At 49.3% G+C, this 23,360-nt stretch overlaps 2 protein-coding genes across 2 annotated transcripts; both read right to left on the reverse strand.

Annotated features, from left to right (window-relative positions):
* Nucleotides 1–206: 206 nt before the first annotated feature.
* On the reverse strand, nucleotides 207–10,713 carry LOC146764022 (uncharacterized). Its single transcript, XM_085565635.1, has 2 exons — nucleotides 10,626–10,713; nucleotides 207–1,513 (listed from the first exon to the last, which is right to left on the reverse strand). Exon 2 carries the CDS (start codon nucleotides 1,458–1,460, stop codon nucleotides 663–665), a length of 798 nt encoding a protein of 265 aa, XP_085421761.1. The 5' UTR covers nucleotides 1,461–1,513; nucleotides 10,626–10,713; the 3' UTR covers nucleotides 207–662.
* A 5,098-nt stretch (nucleotides 10,714–15,811) lies between these two features.
* Nucleotides 15,812–23,339, reverse strand: LOC146764023 (uncharacterized). The gene is made up of 10 exons (XM_085565396.1): nucleotides 23,261–23,339; nucleotides 22,782–22,819; nucleotides 21,465–22,483; nucleotides 20,586–20,634; nucleotides 19,464–19,573; nucleotides 18,593–18,710; nucleotides 18,105–18,204; nucleotides 17,491–17,687; nucleotides 16,936–17,073; nucleotides 15,812–16,501 (listed from the first exon to the last, which is right to left on the reverse strand). The coding sequence occupies exons 1-10, from the start codon at nucleotides 23,337–23,339 to the stop codon at nucleotides 16,412–16,414; spliced, it is 1,938 nt and encodes a 645-aa protein (XP_085421522.1). The 3' UTR covers nucleotides 15,812–16,411.
* Between the last annotated feature and the right edge of the window lie 21 nt (nucleotides 23,340–23,360).

Below are 23,360 nucleotides of genomic sequence, written 5' to 3' on the forward strand. Positions count from 1 at the left end.
GCAGAGAAGGAACGGGAGAGATCCCGCCCCGAGCACCGGCACGGGGACAACAGACCCGGCCTGGGCACAGGGAGGGAATTTATTACCAACCAAACCACGGCAGCACCAGGAGAAGGGAAAGAAATCCCTCCAGCGCCTTCCCCCACCCAACGGGGATCACCCACAACAGGGTTATCCACCATGGAGAGACGGGGACATCCGAATTTAGACCAAAGCCAATTTTATTTAGTTTACCAGGTGTTTATACAGGGATTTACTTGTATGGTGCTTATATAGGGCTCTGTTTTTGGTAACAATTTCTCATTCGTTACACATTCTTCGAGACATCCAGTAACCTGGGAACATTTATCTTATCACAAAGACTCACACCATTTTTTCTGGTCACTTCTTGCCCAGGGAGACTTAAACTGTGTCTGTGTCTCCCACAGTTTCTGCTCAGTCAGGCCTCAGATATCAGGCCCCTTTATCAGCTCCATTGCTTTACTCTCTGTTTTATTCCCCATACGGGGGCACCAGGGCTCTGCCCAACGGGGGTCACTGGGGATCATCCAGCCTGGATCCTCCCATGGGGGATGGAGCTGCAGGAGCACACCAAGCTCTTCCCTCACTCTCTTCCCTCACTCCAAGCTCTTCCCTCACGCGGGGCACTCACAGGGCTTCCCTTAGTGGTGCCTCCGTTGGTGCTGGGTCAAGTGAAAGCTCCTGGAGAAACTCTTCCCACACTTCCCACACTCGTAGGACCTCTCCCCGGTGTGGATGCGCCGGTGCACGGTGAGGCTGAAGTTGTGCTTGAAGCCCTTCCCGCAGTCAGGGCAGTGGAAGGGCCTCTCCTCTGTGTGAATCCGCTCATGCTTGAGGAGATCGGAGCTGGTCTGAAACCTCTTCCCACACTGGGGACACTCGTAGGGCCTCTCCCCAGTGTGAATGCGCTGGTGTATTCTCAAGGCAGAGCTCCACCCAAAGCTCTTCCCACATTCCAAGCACTCATAGGGCCGTTCCCCAGTGTGGATCACCTGGTGCTGGATCAGGCCAGACATGTCTTTGAAGCCCTTCCCACACTTCCCACACTCGTAGGGCCTCTCCCCGGTGTGGATGTGCCGGTGCTTGGTGAGGCTGGAGCTTTGCTTGAAGCCCTTCCCGCAGTCGGGGCAGAGGAAGGGCCTCTCCTCTGTGTGACTCCGCTCATGTAGGAGGAGATGGGAGCTTCTCTGAAACCTCTTCCCACACTCCCCACACTCGTAGGGCCTCTCCCCAGTGTGGATCCTCTGGTGCTCGATCAGGTGGGAGCTCCAGCTGAAACCCTTCCCACATTCCAAGCACTTGTGGGGCTTCTCCCTGCCACGAGGCTTCTCCACCAGCTCCGAGCTCCGCCTGGATCTCCGCCCGCCTTCCTGGCTCAGGGGGCTCTTTCCTCCCCGCAGCTCCCTGGGCTGGGTTTGCAGCTCCTCCTCCTGCAGCATCTCCGGGGCTTTTCCTCCTCCTCCATCCAGCCACGCCCTGGCAATGACAAATCCTGGTTTGGGGAAAAAACAAGAGAAGAGCACCTTGGACTGGAGGTTCCTCCTTGCCCAAGTTCATCTCAGGAAGTCATTGGGAATCTTGTGTCTGTAAGAACCTCCAAAGCACCAAGATTCAGCCCAAAAATCCTGTAAACTTCCAAGACACAGAACAAAAACACCCCAAACATCAAAAGCCAGCAAAAACCTTCTCCAAAAGATAAATATTCAGCTGCCACATAAAACCAAAGCACCAACATTTAATCCAAGAAAGCTCAGAAACACCAAGAATCACCCCGTGAAAATCGTGGATCCTCCTCCACAGTCACCTGCTGCATGTGGGGGGAGCAGCACTCCTGGGGTTGGGGGGAGGCTGCAGACACAGGGAGGGGTGGAACCTTCTGCTGCTTCCTCTTTCTGCTCCTCCTCCTCCTCCTGTGTCTCTACTCTTCCTCACACTCCTCTTCCTCCTGCTATTTTTCCTTCTCCTGCACAATCCCACACTCTCCTCTCACATCCATCGTTTGACCATTCTGTTCCTCAAGCCTGCTTCTCCTTCCCTTCTCCTCCTGCCCCCAGGCCCAGCACCCACTGCCGGCTCCCTCTTCCCCCCAGCCCCACAGCATCCCAGCGCAGGGGCAGGGATGGAGCTGGGGCAGGTCGGGCTGGGGCAGCGCTGGGCTCTCGGCCGCTCCCGCCCGCACTCGGTCCCCACTGCAGCCGCTCCCGCCAGGACAGCGCGGGGGGGCCCGGCCTTGGCGCTGCCCCACTCCCACCTCCCCAAATTCCCCTCGCGGGGCCATGGGGCCGAGGGGGGGCGCAGGTGGGGTCCAGGTGGGGAATGCTGAGATAATTTCAAGAGTGGGACCCCAAGAAGAAGAATTGGAATTTGTGGTAGACACAGGGGCAGAAAGAACCTTTCTGTTAAATATTCCAAAAGGTTATAGTGTAAGCAAAGATACCGTAATACTAACAGGAGCAAAAGGAGAGAGTTTCACCGTACCCGTTATTAAAAATGTGGTAATAGAGGGAGAAACTAAATTTTGGATGAGGGATGTTTTCTTGGTCCCAGGGGCAGGTAGCAATTTATTGGGACAAGATTTACAGGTGAAATTAGGAATAGGGGTTGTTCCAGAAGATGGGAAGATGACAGCTAGACTTTTAAAACTAGGCCAGGAGGATGGAAGAAGAATTAACAAGGAAGTTTGGGCTGGGAGGGAAATAGGGGAAGATTAAATATTGACCCCATAAAGATTACAACTGAGGAAAAAAAAATTGTCCCATACATGTACGGCAGTATCCTGTATCTTTAGAAGGACGGGAATGTTTAAAGCCAGTAATAGAAGGACTAATAAAGGATGGGACATTAGAACCTTGTATGTCTCCCCATAATACCCCAATACTCCCAGTAAAGAAGCCTGACGGGAGCTATAGACTGGTACAAGCCTTAAGGGAGGTTAACAAAGAACTCAGACCCGCTATCCAGTGGTACCAAATCCTTATACTCTTTTCAGTAAAGTTCCTCCCCAGCATCAGTGGTTTAGTGTAGTGGACCTTAAAGATGCCTTTTGGGCTTGCCCATTAGCCCTGGAGAGCAAGTTATCTTTGCTTTTGAATGGAAGGACCCACTAACTGGAGAAAACAGCAATTAAGATGGACAAAACCACCACAGGGGTTTACAGAATCCCCAAACTTATTTGGACAAGCTTTAGAAACAATACTACAAACTTTCCCCACTCCCCCTGAAATACAAATTATCCAATATGTGGATAATCTTTTACTTTCTGGGGAAGCTGAAGCTGGAGAGGCTACTATAAAGCTTTTGAATTTTCTTGGGGAAAAAGGATTAAGGGTATCAAAAGGGAAGCTGCAATTTGTAGAATCAGAGGTAAAATATCTTGGACACTTGCTTAGAAAGGGTAGTTGGAAGCTCAACCCAGACTAAAACACAGGGATTCTATCCCTTCCCCCTCCCTCTTCAAAGGGGGAAATCAGAAAGATACTCAGATTATTGGGATATTATAAATTGTGGATTGAAGGATTTACACAGACAGTAAAATTTTTGAATAAAAAATTGACAGAGGGAGATGATATAAAATGGATCAAAAAGGATAATGAAAAATTAAGAAAAAAGAAGTTAAAACTAGCCCCAGTATCAACTTTAAGCTTACCTTCACTAGCAAAACCCTTTCATTTGTATGTAAATGAAAAAAAGGGGGCAGCTCAAAATAGGGTTTTGTTTCAAGAGTGGGGAGGAGTAAAGAGACCTGTGGCTTATTTATCAAAGATGTGGGATCCAGTAAATCAAGGCTGGCCAGTGTGTATTCAAGCTATAGAAGCTACTGCAATCCTAGTAGAGGAAAGTCGTAAACTGACTTTTGGAGGTAAATTAATTGTGTACCAAATTTCTTCCAATTTGCATTATGATTTTTATCTTGAAATACATAACTTACTGTACTCTAAGTTTGAAAAAATAGTTTACAGCTGTGACATAGCAAAACCTGCTATTAATTTGAGTCAATGCAGGCTGTTCAATCAAGTGTTCTCAGTGTGTAAAGTTAAACTAAAGGTAACACCAGCTGCTTGGTAGGTCAAGCAAACAATTTTCCTTCCAACCAGTCCTTTTTCATGTACCCAAATGTGTTTTGCTTTCTTAGTTTTTTTTGTTTTGTTTGTTTGCTAGTTTTTCTGGAAGTGCTAACTACTTGCAGTGTATGTAGAACAGCAATTAAAAATGTGCATAAAAAACACTTGTAAAAAACATAGGGCTCATTTTTTCCCACAATGGGAGGTGGCTACATATAGAAAAAGGAAACCTACAAAGCTAGATGAAGAAAAATTTCAGTATCTTCTAATGTAAACTATTAATTTGTTACTTTCAGCATCACAGTAGGTGTGTGACACACACATATGAAAAAGATGGTGAGGGAGATCTCTGTTTACTACAGTTTCCTATTTCTTGAATGAGTTAGAGAGCTATGAAGCAATTGTGATTCCTTGTGTGGATTGCCCAGGCCTGCAGGGAGGGCTGGGCCATGGTTCCCTCTGTGCTGCAGGCAGCCCTGCAGCGTGGCAGCAGTGGCTTGCCTCTGGTGAGTTTGCAGGCAGGGTGCTCCAGCACTGCAGTGCTCAGGGGCAGTTTCCTACTTTGACACCAAAGCTTAAATTCAAGCGTGCCTCTTCCCATCCAGTTATTGTTTGTACTGTAAGAATCTCTCTAGAGAGTGTTTCCGGGCATTCAAAAAGAAAGTATTGTAGCAACAAGTTCCTTACTTGCTGTCTCCCCCACTGTACCCACATTTTGCCTATTCCCTCTTCAAATTATAGATTGGTAAAACTCATGCTCTGTGTCCTCAGATGCCCTTCCCAAATCAAACCTTGGCTTCTTTGCAAATTATATTGCACTAACAAGGATTGACTTAAATTTTTTTATTGCAGGCAAGATCACTTCAGAAGTAAGTTGTTGTTTACCTTGTTCCTACAACGCTTTCAAGCTTGTGAATGGAAAATTGTGACAGCAAAATAAGTCTTTAGTTTTAGCACTGTCAGCTGTGGGTAGCTGGTAGCCCTTGGTGGAGAGTGCCGTGAATTAAAGGCCTGCAGAACACACATAACAAAAGTAATTAAATTTGTAAGGAAGTTGAAAAAGGAGGGAGAGGTGATTGGCAGACTCACCTCTCCAGGATGTAGGACTAATGTTAGAAAGTGGACTGATATTGGAATGTGGATGTTGAAATGTGAAGAGAGAAAAAAAGGGCGAAACAGAGAGAAAGGGAGAAGAGAGAAGAAGAGAGAAAAAGAGAAAGAGAGAGAAAGGGGAAGAGAGAGAAAGGGAAAGAGAAAGAGGGAGAGCGAAATACACCCCAAAGTCCCCATACCGCAGCTATTTGTAAGTTCTCCCCCATTCCTGCTAGACAGAGTGACAACAAGGGGAGGGGAGTGAGGAAGTACAGTCAAAGGCAAAGCTGTGAAAAAGAGGGAGAGCTGGACCACCAAGAGATAAGATCAAAGCAGAGATAGCTGACTCTCACAATGTGCTTTATTTTCTTAAACAAGACTTCTTTTTTTTCCTTCTGATTTTTGTTAAGTAAAGGAGGCTTTTGTTCTGAAGAATGTGTCTGTAAGACTAAAACAGTTGGATGTTGCCTAAAAAGCAAAAAACTAAGAGATGTGATACATCTTGTGTTAAATTTGGGCTAGTCTTTTTTTATTTAACTAATTATAGCTCACAAGAAGAATTGGCCTCTGCAGCAATTAGCACAGCTGGATACAAGAAGAAGAAGCAGCTACAGAAAAAGTTTTTAGTTAAACCCAGAAAGTTTTGAAGAAAACTAATGGTGAAAGTTAATGCAGTATTGTTTTTCTTTTAACACTGTGTTATTAAGAAGTCCTTTCCAGGTACTACTAAAGCAGCAATCCCAACATGGAAAAGAGGGTGAATTCATGCCAGCAAAATAAAAGAATTTGTGAAGAAACGTGAGGAATGGACTATCACGTCTAAACCGGGTGATACCAAATTGACTTTCAACCAGGACTGGGTGGTAATGGTTTGGGAAGACCCAAATGACCCAAGGCAGGTACAAAGAATAACACCTAACTGAGAAATAAGGCAAAGCTTGCATCACTGGTTCTAAGCCCTGCCTGAATAAGCCCTGAGATGCCTCCAACACCTCCTTGGCAGAGGAACACTGCCACTTCAAACAGGAGGATCGGGAGTGTTTGAGTCAAAGAGTTCTGATAGTCTGGCCTTAGCCTGTGGCTTGTACAGGCAAGAAGGGAAATTGCCATTAATACTATGCTGTATACTTTATTTGATTCATCCCCATATTGGACATGGCAGCTGGGTTATAAGTGAATGTTTAAATTATGAGAATAATTGGCATTGTAGCTCACAAAATCTATGTTCTCGTGGCAAGAGACCTCAAAAACTGAAGTAATAAATTGCTTTTGTAGATGGGAATTATTAGTGCCTGTTGACTGAGAGATACCTGAGGAATGGTGGAAAACCACAGTTAAAAGGTGTCAAAAACAATTTGCCTGGAAATGAGTAAAAAAGGAGTGACAAGGGAAACAGAGGGCAAGCCTGGATTGAGCACTGAACTCACCAGCGAGAAGATCACACGTACCTGCTGTGGGCAGCAGCCCCACAGGCAGGGGAGGTGGGGGTATAAGCCACACCAGACCTCTGTCATTCCTGTTTCTGTCTCTCATTTGTTGTCTTTTCCCTTCTGAGATAGCAGCAAGATCGTGTCACAAATGCTACCGAAAGTATCACATGGAAAGAAACCAAAGTTCCTTTTTATTACACACACCCATGTCAACAGCCACTGTTATAACCCATCCAAATTAAGTACCTGCAGGAAAAAGGGGGAAAATTATCACATACAAAGAACTTAGGGAAAAGTAGTAATACTTGGGGCATGGAATGTCCAAAAGGAGAGAGATGGATTTGTTTTACATTTGATCTTAGAAATATAGTTCAAGATTCGGTAAAGAGACAGTTAGTAAAAAAATGGTAAAACAAGCACAGCAGTCTAGCTCTGTGTTAACCCCAAATTATATCCTGAATCATATTAAATGACTCCAAGCGGTTATAGACAAGATAATAAACAAAGCTGCTCAGGCATTGGAATTAATATTGAGTCTGCAAAGCCAAACATCACCTGCAGTGCATTAAAATAGGTTGGCTTTACGCTAGTTATTGGCTAAAGAATGGGGTGAACAGATTGTTGAAAATAGATGGCAATGAGGATGTCATCCTGGAAAAAACAAAGGATATCAGAAAAAAATTATGACCCAGGTATCAGTCCAAAAATGGGAAAATAATGTTAAAAACTAGCAGGTGGGGTAATGTATTGAGAATGGGATGGTGGAAGAAATTAGGATTCTTCCTTTTATGTGTTACAAGTGTTTTGTTATTTCTTCTTTGTTTAATCCCATGTTTTATTTGATTACCAACAGAGTCCAAAGAATGCAAGAGGACAGGAAATATTCTTTATAAATCATTTGGCTTGAGCAGTAAGAGGTGAGATTGTGAAAAATGCATATTTATGATTGGCTTTTCGCAAATGTTACAATGAATATTATATGTGTAATGTTAGAAAGTTATGCTGTATTAATTCCCTTACATATTGTGTTAAGTGTAGTTTTAGGTTACAACATTATGTTAAAATAGAGATTATGTATGTGGGGGGAGTTTTCTTCTTAGGAATGAGATGCTCCCTTCCAAGAACACCTAAATCTTCCAAAGGAGAGGAATTTATGGCTTCTTATCAGGAGAAGCTAATTTCTTCAGGCCTTGCTCAGACTTGAAGACGCCAGGGGATTAAAGGGAACAGTTGACATACAACAGAGTTTCTTGTTTAGAACAGAATGTATGCATAACCATGAAGAATGTATGAATATGCAACAAGTGTCTTGGTTTAAGGGTGATTCCTTTGTTCACAAGTCATGCTTTCCTTGACTTTAGGGTCTGAGAGCATCTGGACGTCCGTAATTCTTTGCTTTTTTTGTCTTGTAATTGTCCTAACTCTAATTGTATTATTATTTTTATAACCATTTTATTATTATTAAACTTTTAAAATTTTAAAAACCAAGTGATTAGAGTTTTTCAAAATTATCAAAACTAGATGAGATTTAAAGGTGACCCTTTAACTCATGAACAATAAATAGATGATTTGAAGGAAAAAAAAAAAGCAGCAGATTGTGGGGGGGGGCACAACTGAGGCTGCTGAAGGCTGCTGTGGAAGAGAAGCTGCATTCCAGGCACCCAGGAGGAGCTTCAGAAATGCAAATTAACACTGCTGGGGCAAACTGGGGACAATGTACCTGGCTCTTCTTGCCTGGGGCAGGAATTGGCTGATTCCCTCTGCCCCTCACCCCAAGCTCTGCCTGCTTGCACAGATGGAATCTGCACAGCTGAAGGCAGAGCCCATGCTGAGGATCTCTGACTCTGCAACAGAAATGGCTGAAGCTGCAAAGGGAAACAGCAAATGGAGAATGTTGGGAAAACTTCACTAAAATAAGGGGGGGATCATCCCTCTGCCCACTCCAACATCTGCTGTCCCTGTCTGTGCTGTACAGGGTGTATCAGAGCACTGGGGGTTTTGCTAGAAGAGGTTCAGGAGTAAGAAAAAAAATGGTCAGTTGATGCAGCCCCAGCTTGAGGGAGCGCCCAAACATGGGGAAAAGATGAACGGCCACCAGAACAAATCCTACAACACCATGGACCAGCCCCTGGGAACCAAAACGATTTTGTGAAAAATGCATGTTATATGGCTCTATGCAGATAGCTACTATATGTATTATGTTAAAATGATAACTTGTGCTGTATTAACATTTTAATAGTATGGTAAACGTAGCTTTGTAGATAAAATGAAGCTTTAGTAGTTAAAAGAGAAAATATGCATGGGGGAGGGGGGGGTTAAGGAATGAGAACACCTAAATTCGCTCAAGGTACACCTACATTCTCCAGAGAAGAGCAATTTTTATGGATTTCTTACTAGAAGAAGCTAATTTCTTCAGGCCATGCTCAGACTGGAGGATGCTGTGGGGATTAAAAAAAACAGCTGACATACAACAGACAGAGTTTCTTGTTTTAAATAAAATGTATGCATAACCATGAAGGATATATGAATATGCAACTGTGTATTTTTTTAGGGGTGATTCCTTTATTCACAAGGTATGGTTGTTGTGGCTTAAGTGCCCAAGACAGCATCCGGACATCTGTAAGTCTTTGCTTTTTAATGTCTTGCAATTGTCCTAACTCTAAATTTTTATTAGTCTAATTGTATTCCTACTTTTATAACCATTTTACTAGTATTAAACTTCTAACATTTTAAAAACCAAGTGACTGGCGTTTCTCACAAATTCATATCAGGAGACAGAGAACCCATTTATCATTCCAATGGCATCATGAGATTACAAGCTGTCCTCGAAAGAAGAACCAACCAGACAGCTCCAGCTCCAGACCTTCCTGCCGACCAATCCATTGAAATGAGGAACACAACATTTCACCAGGGGATGGGATCAGATTATCTGTGAGTAGAAAAAGGAGGAGTTTGTGGAAAACTAAGTGACTCAAACTGATGTTGGCAAAGAGATGACAAGAGAAAACTGCTAAAAAAGCTAACAAAGGAAATAGGAGAGCAGTTTATGTATTGGTCAAACACGGAAAGGATGGGAATGGAACAGGCTTTTGTGGCTCCCCGGAACACCAGGGGTTAAACGAATGCTGCTTCTCCTCTTCTGTCCTGCAGCAACTCTCATCTTTTTACCATGCTCCACACCTTGGCAGTGCAGCTCATCCAGCAGCTGAGCCAGGGCATGCAGGTGGCAGCCAGGCCTCCTGATCCACAAACGCTACAAAAGGACAGGGAATGAGGGCACCGAGAATAATCCCAAAACCAAAGAGGACCCGGGAAGAATAAAACAGAGTCAAGGAGTGAATCTGCCTGGAGATAGGGCCAGGGAGTTGTAGAGAAGGAAGTAACGGGAGAAACCATCAGTTCCAATAAATGTTAAAAGTTGACCCAGACAGCTGCTGAAAGTCCCGCTACATTCCCGAACTTCGAGGAGAAGAACAAAGACTTAACAGAGCCATGAATATCGGCTGTTCTACAAAAGGAGGGTGCACATTAACGAGGACAGGCTCCAGGCGCATCGGGAAGTCGGAACCTTCCAAGGAACTCAGCCGGTGGGCAAAGGCAGAGGGAGATCGGCCGGGAAAATGAGGATAAAAAGGAGGCTGCGGACTACAGCCACGGCAGAGAGCGCACGGCAAATGCCCCACGGCCTCTGCCCCTGCTCGGCAATAAAGTCACTTTGACAGGACTCCTCGCTCTCCGCCGGGCACACGAACCTCCGGCGACGGGAATTTCCCCGCCCGCTCCCGGCCGCGGGGCAGCCCCTCTGTCCTACCCACAGCAGCCGGGCCGAGCCAGCGCTGCTCCGGCAGCGGCTCCTGCCCGGCCCCGGCGGGAAGGAGACCGCGGGCAGCCGCTCCCGCAGCGCCCTCAGCCCGGGGCCGGCACGGGCCGGACACGGCACCGGCGAGCCGCCGGAGCCCCCTGCCGCCCCCTCCGCCCGCAGCCAGCCCCGAGCCCCCGCAGAGCCCAGCGCGGCTCCCACCTGCGCCGGGGCCGCCTCCGAGCTCCGCCGCCGCCGCCTCACCGCGCTCCGGCCGCTGCCGCCGCTGCCGGGCCCGCACAGCCGCTCGGCCAATGGCGGCGCTGCGCGGCCACGGCCGCCCTCAGCCCGCCGCCGGGGCCGCGCCGCGCCCCGCTCCCACCAATCAGCGCGCCGCAACCGCGACTGACGGCACCGGCGGCCAATGGCAGCGAGCTCGGGGCGGGCTCTGCGCACGGCCCCGCCTCGCCCCGCGCTCTCGGCGCCCCCGGGCTGCGTGAGGGGAAAGCCGGAGATGAGGAACAGCCCCGGCACGGGCCCGGGCCGAGCCGGGATTGAGCTGCCCACACAAACAAACTTCTCCGCGCCTCCCGCCACGGCTTTCCCGGCCCTGCGCCTCCCGTGCCTCCGCCTCTGCGGGAAGCCCAGGAGCCTCACTTCTCCTGCCCCTCGTTAGTGCATCAGTGCTTCGCTTTGATTTCCCCCGAAAAGGGAAACCTGCCCCAAGCCCTGTGGGTGGGTGGGGCAGGGGAGAGATTTCTGGCAGAAAACTCCAAAGACTCGGAGCAGGAGCAGGAGAAGTCAGTGCAGAGCCTTAAATGCAGCTTTCCCCACGCCTCCCTGCTCCCAGCTGCACCTCCTCCCCCGGCAGGGCAGGAGACAGGGAATGGGGCCATGCTCAGCTCATCCCCCGGGGCTTCTCCCTCTGCTCAGGGACAGGAGTCGTTCCCTGCTGCACCCTGCGCTCTCTCCCGGCCGAGACTTCTCCAGGAACTTCTCGGAGCGGAGTCCATCCCCTGGGCACAGCCCCCTCCGAGTGCTGCAGCGTGGGTCACTGTGCCACGGGCTCAGTCCTGCCAGGACAGGCTGCTCCAGCGGGGCCCCTCTGCCCGCGGGCTCACAGCCTCCTCTCAGGCATCGCCGAGCTCCAGCCCGGCTCCTCCAGGGGCTGCGGGGGATCTCTGCATCCCCATGGACCTGCAGGGGATCTCTGCATCCCCATGGACCTGCACCGGATCTCTGCATCCCCATGGACCTGCAGGGAATCCCTGCATCCCCATGGACCTGCAGGGGATCTCTGCATCCCCATGGAACTGCAGGGGATCTCTGCCTCCCCATGGACCTGCAGGGGATCTCTGCATCCCCATGGACCTGCAGGGGATCTCTGCCTCCCCATGGACCTGCAGGGGATCTCTGCCTCCCCATGGACCTGCAGGGGGATCTCTGCCTCCCCATGGACCTGCAGGGGGATCTCTGCGGCCTCATTGTAATATATGTTATGGAATAATTTGTGCTTATGTAAAATATACATTAAGTCAGTTGTGCTTGTAGAAAAAGATTCCTAAAGTTTTATATGACCGGTGGCTGCAGCCAGGGCTGGAAAACCAGAGTTGGCAGAGAAAGAAAGACCTAATTTACAAATGAAAAAAGGTGTCTCTGCAGAGATGGGCTCTTTCCGGGGACAATCCAGGAGACACCCAACGTTTAACCCCTGGTCTGCCGGGGAGCCAGGAAACCGTGTCCCATTCCCATCCTTTCCATGCTTGGACCAATACAGAAACTGCTTTCCTATTTCCTTTCTTATCTTTTTCAACACTTTCCCCTTGTCATCTCTTTGCCAACATCAGTTTGAGTAATTTAGTTTTCCACAAACTGCTTTTTTTTCTGCTAACAGATAATCTGATCCCATCCCCTGGTGAAATGTGTTCCTCATTTCAGTGGCTTGGTCGGCAGGAAGGTCAGGAGCTGAAGCTGTCTGGTTGGTCCTTATTCCAAGGACAGCTTGTAATCGAATGATGCCATTGAAATCATAAATGGTTTCTCTGTCTCCTGATAGGAATTTGTGAAAAATGCCAATCATTTGGTTTTTAGAATTTTAAAAGTTTAATAATAATAAAATGGTGAGAAAGATAGGAATAGAATTAGAGTGATAAAAATTTAGAGTTAAGACAATTACAAGACAATAAAAAAGAAAGAATATCTGAGGTCCAGATGCTCTCAGGCACTTAAGCCAAGAGGAATGTACCTTGTGAATGAAGAAATCACCCCTAAAACAATACACTGTTGCATATTCATATATCCTTCATGGTTATACATACATTATATTTGAAACAAAAAACTCTGTCTGTTGTATGTCAACTGCTTTCTTTAATTCCCACGGGGTCTTCAAGTCTGAGCAAGGCGTGAAGAAATCAGCTTCTTCTAATAAGAAAACCATAAATTGCTCTTCTCTGGAGAATTTGCGTGTTCCTTGAAGCGAGTATCTCATTCCTTAAACCCCCCCCCACACACATACATAGTTTCTTTTTTAACTACTAAAGCTTCATTTTATCTACAAAGCTACATTTACCATACTGTTATATGTAGCAGATATAATTGGCACCATTTCTAATATGATATATGTGATATTGAATGTTTGTTAGATTTGTTAGAACACTGTAACACTCTACACGTTTGTATAAGCATTCCCCCCCACCCTCGCAGGTGAGACCGGGTGTATATTGGAAACTGATTTACAAGTAAGAAGGTGCGGCTCCCCAGGAGATGGGCCATGGCTGGGGAGATGCAGGAACCCCAGGTGCTGATCCTTGCCTGAAGGACCCGAGATGGATATCATGGAAATCCTTGGGCAGACACAGGTGAATGCAGCCTTCCCTCCCGTAAATTTCATCAAGGGATTCAACAAACTCCAGACACTGAATTGTTCTCCCTCATCACCAAAGCAGAAAATCTTATTAACGTGGACTCTGAAGAGAAGAAAAGACTGATTACTGAAACCTTGGCCTCAGGAAGAATTTTCCCTATAAAAACCGCTTGTGCCAGGATGGAGGTGTGTGGGCATAGAGGAAAACCTCTGCTGAGGCTGACTCTTTGTTGCACACCCAGGGCCGACCCCAGGCTCGGCTCTGTTCTTTCCTTGTGGCTGGCCTAGATAGAATTTGATTGCAAAATAAATATTTTATTTTTTCATATTAATTTGGCTGGACAAATTTTCATTTATAACAGTTGTAATACATAAAAGGAAGAATCCCCATTTCTTCCACCATCCCAGCCTCAATACATTACCCCACCAGTTAGTTTTTAACACTGTTTTCCCATTTTTGGATTGGTGTCTGGGTTGTTTTTTTCTAGGATGACCTCCCCGTTGTCATCTATTTTCAACAATCTGATATATTAAACTTTCCACAAACACCCCCTTCATTAGCCAATAAACAGTCTAAAGCCAGCCTATTCTGGTACACTGTAGTTTTTCCCCATTTTCCCTGCAGGTACTTAATTTGGATGGGTTATAACAGTGGCTGTTGACATGGGTGTGTGTAACAAAAAGGAACTTTGGTTTCTTTCCATGTGATACTTTCTGTAGCATTTGTGACACGATCTTGCTGCTATCTCAGAAGGGAAAAGACAACAAATGAGAGACAGAAACAGGAATGACAGAGGTCTGGCATGGCTTATACCCCCACCTCCCCTGCCTGTGGGGCTGCTGCCCACAGCAGGTAGGTGTGATCTTCTCGCTGGTGAGTACAGTGCTCAGTCCAGGCTTGCCCTCTCTTTCCCTTGTCACTCCTTTTTGCTGATTTTTCTATGCAAGTCCTTTTCAACGCTCCTTTGGTGTGTTTTGGTGTTGCCCATTTTAGATGTGATAGTCCATTCCTCACGTTTCTTCACAAGTCCTCTGCCTCTGTTTCCCACTTTCTCTAACAACCTGAATACCACCTTCTTTCAACTACTCAAAAAGTCCTTTCTCTCACAATACCATTCAACACAATCCACCTGCCTCCAAGGAGATAAAGTAAAGCTCAAAATAAACAATCTACATTATATATACTTCCATTAATCTACATTTACTCACTTTTATTTTTCACTCACTCTCACATACAAGGTACCTTTTACTTTCAAACAGTCTACATTACATATCTACACCCTGAGTGCTCATGGAATGTTAATCCATCAACCCAGCAGGTTTAATCCTGGATGTCTCTCAACCCAGCAGAATTTTAGGTGTTACTGTTTTCCAACCCCAGATCCCCTTGGATATTTTTAACCCTCAGTCCAGCTGTGTTGTCCAACCCCAGATCCCCTTGGGCATAACCTCAATCCACAACCCTGAGTGCTCTTGGAATGCAAATCCCCCAAATCCTCCTCTGGAAGGAGCCCCCAGAAAACAAACCCCCACGGCTCCTCCCCACCCACCTGATTCGGGAAGAATTTTCTCTGAGAGAAGTGGAAAAGAACCTCTTTATTTAAAAAACAAAACACTCCCCAGCACTAAAAAAAATGAACAACACCAGATGACAACAAAACTCTTTCACCACTCTGAAGAGATGACAAATCCAGAAAGTCTCTCCTGGGGGTGGTCGCCCGGGTCTGGGCGCTGGGGATTGCTCTGGGCACTGGGGATGGCTGCTGCAGATCACAGAGCGCAGGCTCCCGGTGCTCCTCGGGGTTCCCAGGTCCCAGTCCAGAGCAGGTTGGATGGTATTCAGAAGAAGGAAAGGGAAAGAAACAGTCCAGGCAAAGAACTGGACTGCCTAGTTAAACTAACTAACAGGAAAAAGCAAAGGCAAGAGCGGAAGCAAGAGCAAGCAAACAAAGCCAGCAAAAGCAAGCCAAGCCAGCCAGCACAAGCCTCTTGTGGAGAACAGACCATGGGGGGAGGTGAGCCAGCTGATAACAAGACAAAACAAACTTCACTTTCAGAGTCAGTTCTGAGAGCACAGAACAGAATATCAAACATGAACAGAACCCACGATTGGGGATACAAACACCAGAACTTTACCCTGGGACACCTGGATTTCCACATCAGCAGGAGACAGTTCCTGACAGTCAAAGGGTCAGCGGCAGGGTCCTCAGCACACCCGTTCCTTAAATGTTATCTGGCCATACAGACGGTTTTAGCTACTTCTACAAGTATTTAAATCAACATTGGCTGTTTCACAAATACCTCTGAGTTATTACTGTCAGTTAGTTACAAAAATAAAAGCATTAGTTATTATTTCACAACTACAGCTACTTCTGCAAAAGTTAACATTCTAATGCATGGCACATGGCATCCAGTTCAATATTTTGCAATAGCCAAAACTAGTATGTATGTTTTTCACACTGTGCACAAACTAAACTATCATCCATGAATGATGTTCTGAGGATATGAGCTACACAGGGGCCAGGGCATTGGCCACAAAAAGCTGATAAATTATATTACAGCAAAAGCAGTTAAAAGTGATTACAAACTGTACTGTATCAAAATCGTTGTGATTAAGAATAAGTTGCAGAAGCCAAGACATAAGAGCAAAAGCCACCATCTACATAGTTCTCTATAACAAACCCAGGGCCGGTGTTTCCCTTGCAGGGAGCACTGGGGCCTTCCCCGGGCCCCTTCTGCCCTCTGGCAGAGCCGGTGGCATTTTCCAGCACACGCAGTTTGTAACCAAGAGTCGGGTGCAGCCCAGAAGGCTCCGAGCGCCTCCTCCCAGGCTGACTCTGCAGATCCGAGGCTGCTCTGGGCTCTGCCAGGGCTCTGCTGGGGCTCAGCTCTGGGCCAGGCTGGGCCCGCTCTCCCCTCACATTGCTCCGGGCAGCCGAGTCACAGAGGGAGGAGGAAGGGACACCTCAAGGGAGTTGAGGTTTAAGAGAGTTTTTATTCAAAAAACTGCCATACCAAACAGGCTGTCATAAGAGCCATAACAAACAGGCTGTCCTAACTACCATAACCAACTAGCACTGCTAACTACCATCACTAACTAGTTGTCCTAACTAACTACTGTAACTAAAAGCTGTCCTCCACTGCTTCATCTCCTCCGCTGCTCCCTCAGTTGCTTTGCTGCGGTGATCAGAGGGGTCAGGCTGGAGAGAGGCTTGGCTGATGATAAAAATGGGTGCTGCCCAAAGGATAAAAAAGAAAGAAATGAACTGTTACTTTCTCACAGGCTCTGTTGCAACAGGACAAAGGGAAATGGTCAGAAACTCAGGAGAGGGAAGCAGGCTCAGGTTAGATCTAAGGCAGAATCTTTTTGCCAGGAGAGTGGGGAAACACTGACAGAAGGTGCCCAGAGATGTGGGAGGTGCCTCCTCCCTGGGAACATCCAAGCTCAGGCCAGGCAGAGCTCTGAGCACTGGACCTGCCTGAAGATGGCCCTGCTCCTTGTGGGGCACCAGGGGCAGATGCCCTCGAAAGGACCCTGCCAAGCCAAACCCGGCGAGGATTCTGCTTGCTTTGCGTGTGGAATGCAGCGAGGCTGGAGACTATCGGAGGGGCCCCAGCAGAAAACCCCTCCCTGGCGCTGCTGCTTCCCCTCAGCTGCTCGGCATTCACCTGCAGCAGCTCCTGGGCAGACCAGCGCTGCTCCTCGTCCGGCTCCAGGCTGCACTCGAGGAAGTCCCGCAGCAGAGCCGACAGGCGCCGGGGCTCCTGCAGCTGCGGGGTCCCGTTGTGCCGGATCAGAGCGCGAGCCTGCAGGAAAAGCAAACTCAGCGCTCTGCCAGCTTCCTTCCCACCCACAGGTGCTCACAGCGACCCCGGGTTCTCAGCCCCAGCTCCAGGGGCACTTTCCTCCCTGGCAGAGATGCTGCTCACAGCTCATTTTCCTATGCCAACCAAAAAACCCAAACCCTGGTGCTGCCACAGCCATTGGAAAGAGCTGATGCACTTGATTCACATTTTCAGGTCATCCTCAGAGCCAGAAGAGCTGCAACAGCATAAATCCCAAAGCAAATTGTTGTTGGAGACTGCAGAATATTTGTCTGTGTTGAGGCTCAAGTGCTCTGGGAATTCCCTTCCCCAGGTGCAGAAACCTCCAGCTGCTGCTCCCAGTGCAGGGTCACCCTGTGCTCACAGGGCTCTGCAGCCCCTGGAGAATTTGCCTCTTACCATGGCCCTCGTTTCCTTGAAGTAAGGAGGTTCTCCTTCCACCATCTCGATGGTCACAATGCCAAAGGACCAGATGTCCACCTTGGGGCCATAAGGAGAACTGGTCACAACTTCTGGGGCCATCCAGTGAGCAGTGCCCACCATGGAGCTGCGCCGGTCCTGCTCAGAGCTGAGCTGAGCACAGAGGCCAAAATCAGCTGAGGACAGAAACAAACACTGTCAAGGGCAGCTGGAATGAGGAAACCAAGCACCAAGACTCCCCACTCTCAGTCTGAGAATGCAGTAGTGAAGTGAGCTGGAAAAGTGCTCAGGGCTGTAGCCAAGGGAAGGTGGAACTGGACCCTTAAAGAAACCCTCAGCTTTCGTGCAGTGGCTTTTACTGATTCCCTTGAAGCTTTAGATTCCAACTCCTGCCCCTCTGGCAGGGCCATACCCAGAGCAAAGGCACCCCTGGCACCCTGCTGCTCTCCGGAGCTCTCTGCAGGGGCAGCCGCTCTCAGCTGGCAGCAGGGGCCGGGCAGTGCCCCCAGCAGCCCTTGTGGGGCTCTGGCCGGCACTGGGAAGCAGCCCCACAGCCGCACCCAGGAGCGCCGTGCCTGGCCAGGAACACCCACCCAGCTTGACAGAGCCGGCCATGCCCAGGAGGATGTTGGAGCTCTTCAGATCTCTGTGGATCACCCGGTTCGCATGGAGGAAATCCAGGCCCTGCAGGCACTGAGAGAGAACAAGAAACACCAGGACAAAAACCAGTGGCCGGAATCTATCACACAAGAAAGGACAGTTCCGAATTCTGCCAGCAGCAGCTTTGCTGTGACAGGCCAGGAGTGCAGAGCAGACAGGCTCCAGGCAAACGGTTCAAGGCAAAGCTGAGAACAGCACATCAAATCCAGAACAGACAGAGAGTGCCACAACAGCAGGAAAGAGAGCAAGAACAGAGCAGAAGTGCAGCGATGCTGGCAGGCCGTTCACTGCAGAGGCTCTTTCTTCTCCAGCTCATGAAACCAACAAACAGAGCCCTGAGCATGGAGCCACTCCTGTTCTCACGCCTCTGTGGAAGGACCATCGTGCCCAAGCCGTGGCAGCCACAGGCAGGATCCCTCACCTCCCGACTGACAGCTGCCATCTCTCCTTCAGCCATGTGTGTCTGTCTGACAACGTCCTGCAAAGTTCCTCCATCCATGTATTCCATCACCAGCCAGAGATCTCCGTCAACAAGGAAGCTGGAAGAGAAAAGCAGTGACATGGAGACAAATGTGCAATGCTCAATTCCCCCATGGAAAAGCCTGGAGTGTAGTTTTGTTTCCAGGTCACTTGTCCATGAGGACAGAATCAGATGGAGAGACATTCCTGCCAGGCTGCAGAGTCCTTGGAATCTGCACAGTCTAAAGGAGGAGACCCCTGTGAGAAAGGAGAGGCCTTAGATGGCAAGCAGGTAAAAAATGCAGTTTAGCAACAGCCCAGATCAGTGTGGAACCACAACACTGGCCCCCAGCTGGTTCAGCTTCTGAGCTCATCAGTTCCACCATTCCCTGCAGAACAAGGCAACACAACCCCCAGGGTTATCCAGGGGAGGAGGCCGTGCAGCACTTGGGACAAAAGCAATCAGAAACCTTTCAGAAAGTCCCTTCAGAAACAGGCAAGGCCAGTGAAAAATGGGCAAATGAGGCATTTGTGCAAACAAGGCCCTGGTTTTCCTGGCATCTGCAGCAATGCAAAAGGGCTGGGAAGAAGAAGCCAAGGGAAATAATTTCTGCTGTGGTTTATCAGCACTTGTTGTAAGACACAGAAAACGGGGTCAACTTGAAGGAAAAACCAAACCAAAGCAACCAAAGCACATGGAGGGAGCGAACTGCCAGGCTGCTGTTTTGGGAAGATACGGCTGGGTCAGGCATTTTCAAAACAGGCTACAGACTACGGGTGCCAGGAAAGGTTAAGGCAGGGCCCGTGCACGGGATGAGGCCTGGAGCACTCACCTGTCCAAAGAGTTGACAATGTTGGGGTTCTTCTTGTCCTTCAGGAGCAGGAGCTCATTCACAGCGCGTTCCCTGTTCTGCCCTCTGAGACTCATTTTCTTTATGGCCACCTGAGGGGACATTGCAGACCTTTAACTGGAGGAGTCTGTGGGAGGAGGCCACAGCCAACACGGGGCGAGGCTTTTTGGAGCGACAGAGCCGGGCTGTGCCAAACTGCCCTGGGATGGGCACCAGAACTCAGCAAGGGCCACTCCCACAGCCCATTGCTCTGCTTGCTGGGGCTGCTTACAGGACACACGGCCAGAGACATTTGGCCTTGCAAGCTCTGCAGAAATGGCCCCTCAGCTGTCAGCCTCCCAGCTCTAACCACATTCTCTGCACCTACAGTCTTCTCAAATAGCCTCAACACTCTCATTATTATTCAAATACATTTTGCAAGCAGGAGGTAATTCTGGTTCTGTGAAAACAGAGCAAGACAGCCAGGAACCCTTTAGCAATTCCATGGGATTTGGTCATGATTTCAGATGCAGCTGCTCTGTTTGGGATTGCACAACAAAGCAAACACACACATCCATTGCTCAGGTGATCCCTGTCACAGGCTGTCACTGACCCCAGACCCAAACACAACTGCAGGGTTTAGGAGAGAGCTTTGCTCTGGATATCCATCTTCTCATTTCTGTCCCTCTCTCTCTGTGGACAGCTGAAGTGGAACTAAAGTCCCAAATTGAGCCCAAGCAGGATCTCACCCTAATTAGGCCTTGAGGTACCCTTTGAAGATGAAAGGCAGAATGGAAAAACTGCTAAAGAGTGCTCCTGTCTGCGGCTGGGGTGAAGATAAATTGGGCCTCAGTCTCCAGCCCTGATCCATTCACACTTTTAGATATGAAGAGCAAGCCAGCGCGTCCTGCTCTGACAGACACCGCTGCCCTCCTTGCATCCCTTTGGGCACTCCAGAAGGACCAAGTGTGTCCCAGCTGTGCTCTGCAGGCTGACACTGCTCTGCCTTCAGAGGAGCAGCCTGTGCAGGAAAGCTCTGCTGGCCCCCAGAGCTGCAGCCACAGCTCCCAGCAGAGGGGAGAGCCCTGCAGAGCTGCCAGACGTGCTGGGCGTGTTGGCACTGACCTCTCCTCCAGTGGCCCTGTCGAGTCCTTTGGAAACGGTTCCGAAAGCCCTGGAGACAAAACAGCAGAGAAGAAAGAAGCAGTGCTTGAGGCCCTGGGAGTGAAAGCCAGCCGAGACAGGAGATCTCTGCTGCCTGCAGCGCTCACAAACACCTGGGTGCATCGACCCTTGCAACAACAGCGCAGCAGCCACCAGCCCTCTGCCATGCCAGGTTTGCAAGAGAAAACTGAGACCCAACACGAAGGAATTGGGCTGGAGCAAATCCCAAATGTCCACGCTGAATTGCTTTAGTTCAAAACCTGAAGTGAGCAATGGGTGTCTAAAGAACTGGAAAAGAATGCATTTCATCCTTTTCCATTTCCTGCCTAAGACCTGCAGGATCCACAAGGGCCCTGCCATCAGGCAGGTGATGCATTTTCCCCCAGAGTGCATCAGCTCTGTGTCTGTTGCTGAATGTATGGGCTCTACGAGCTGTGCTGGAATACAGCACTTATTAGTTCATCTCCGGTTACTGTTTCTAAACCTTTAGGTTGTTAATTCTGACCGGAAGATATTTTATGAAGCAAAATACTTGAAAGAAATCTCCTTGAGAGCTGTTGTCTGACAGTCTCCAGATGGTGAGTGGCTCTTTTAGGCAATCCAGTTCCAGACACAGAAGATCTCACAGGTCCTGCTCCTTGCTGCAGGCAGGACACTGCCGGCCTCAGGGGCCTGTGACGGCTCCTTCTGACCACAGTTCTCAATTCTGATCAGGACTGAGAGACAGCAGGATGGCACCCCAGTGTCTGAAGGTGTTTGGAGCTCTCCTGACTTCTCCCTTGATCCTGCACCAGCACAGCCCCTGGGCTGCTTGTGCAGAAGTAGCTGCCGTGCACTTACCCTTGGCCAATCTGCTCCACTTCCAGGTATTTCTCGGCAGGCTCCGCCACGCTCACGATGTTCCCTGAAAGAAACCACGTGGAAGAGGCTCCCTCCCAGAGCGAGACCCCGCCAGAGCAGAGCCAGAATGCAGCCCCACTCCCTGGGGCCGTGAGCCCCTTGGTCTCAGCTGGGGAAGGACAATAAATGCCCCTGTGACATTCAGCTGCAGAGCAACGCTGGCTGCAGCTGATGCCGAGACACACACACAGCCCCTGCTCTGAACACAGGAACAGAGCAGACGTACTCAGCTGCACCAGGCACCACTCCCCTCTCCCCTCTGGCTGCAGGGCTGTGCTGCTGTCAGAACCTTCAGCCCAGGATCCCACAGCGGAGGGAGGTTCTGTGTCCTCTTCCCAAGCACAGGGAGGTTCAGTGTCCTCTTCCCAAGCACAGGGAGGTTCTGGGTCCTCTTCCCAAAATGCTGCAGGTTCGCCATCATCTTTCCAAGCCAGGAGATGTTCACTGTCCTCTTCCCATGCTGGGAGAAGTTCACCCTCCTCTTCCCAAGACACAGGATGTCCTCTGTCCTCATCCCACAGCGGGAGATGTCCTCTGTCCTCATCCCACACCATGGGGGCTTGGCCATCCTCGTCCTGCACCAGGGGACATCCACTGCCCTCGTCCCACGCTGGGAGATGTCCACTGTACCTGTCCCACGCCGCAGGAGCCTCGCCGCTGTATTCCCACAGCGCGGGATGTTCGCCCTTGTCTCCCAGAGCAGCGGGAAGTTCACTGTCATCTCCCGGCACCGAGGGAAGTTCACCAGCGTCCCCGAGAACAGCGGGGAGCTCACTGCTGTCTTCCTCCTCTTTGGCCTCCTCTTTGGGAGCAGAGGGAGCCAGAGGAGGGGCTGGTGCTGCTTTTGTGCCCTGTGGACAGATGGCAGCGTGAGGGACGGGAAGTTCTATCTCAGTGATCACCTTATTTACCTTCAGCTGCACATCCAGCTGCACAAAGCAGAAATTGGGTTTGGAGTCCTTCAAACGAACAATGGGCTAAAGTCGACATTGCCACTTATTGTTGGGAAAACGATATTCCACTGTGGCTAAAGCTAGCAAGCAATCCTCTGCCTGCAAAACCAGACCTGCAGCTCTTCAAAAGCTCAGCAGCAGAAAAGGAGAAATCTGCTGGGGATCCCTTTGCTGCTGCTGCTGCTGCTGCAAAGACTCTGACAGGAACTTTCCTTCAGCCTCCTAAGCTGGCACTCAGCTGCCACACACCGAGCTCACAGCTTGCTGCACAATTCCAAACACCAAAGGTTCCTTTCCCACTCACCGGAGGAGGAGCTGCTCGGAATCCACACATGAGGTGCCCTGCAACAGGAGAGGGAACATGAACCAGATGCTGTCAGGAAAAAACTGCCTGTGGTGGGAAATGCCACAGTGCAAGGCAACCCCGAGAGAGCATTTTGCTTTCCCAGCGTCCCTCCAGGAGCCACAGTCCCTTCCCACAGCAAGAGAACAGCACAAAATGCTGGGCTGGGTCAGTTCTTGGCTGGACAGGGAGTTCCCGGCTCTGCTGCCACAGACTCCCCGCTGGAGGGAACAGAACCCCCCAGGGCTCATTGCAAATGCTGTGCACGCCCCGCTGGCTGCAGACACCCCCTTTTTCAGCTGCAGCTGCTGGCAGGAGCTCTCCCAAAGCAATGGTGCCTTCATGGCCATTTGGTTACAAAGTCAGCTCGGGTCCAGAGGAAGAACAGAAAGCACACAGCAAGCCCAAAGCCACAGCACCGAGGGAAAACCTCGACTTACGTGCCAAGTGGGTTAAAAAATATCCCGAATAAGCCACAGAGTACAGCGTGCAAACTGCAGCAGCCACGTGCTGGATCATTCTGGCTGCGCTGCACACGTC

Source organism: Lonchura striata, chromosome 36 (genome assembly GCF_050655825.1).
Source record: "Lonchura striata isolate lonStrDom1 chromosome 36, ASM5065582v1, whole genome shotgun sequence".
Taxonomy (NCBI): domain Eukaryota; kingdom Metazoa; phylum Chordata; class Aves; order Passeriformes; family Estrildidae; genus Lonchura; species Lonchura striata.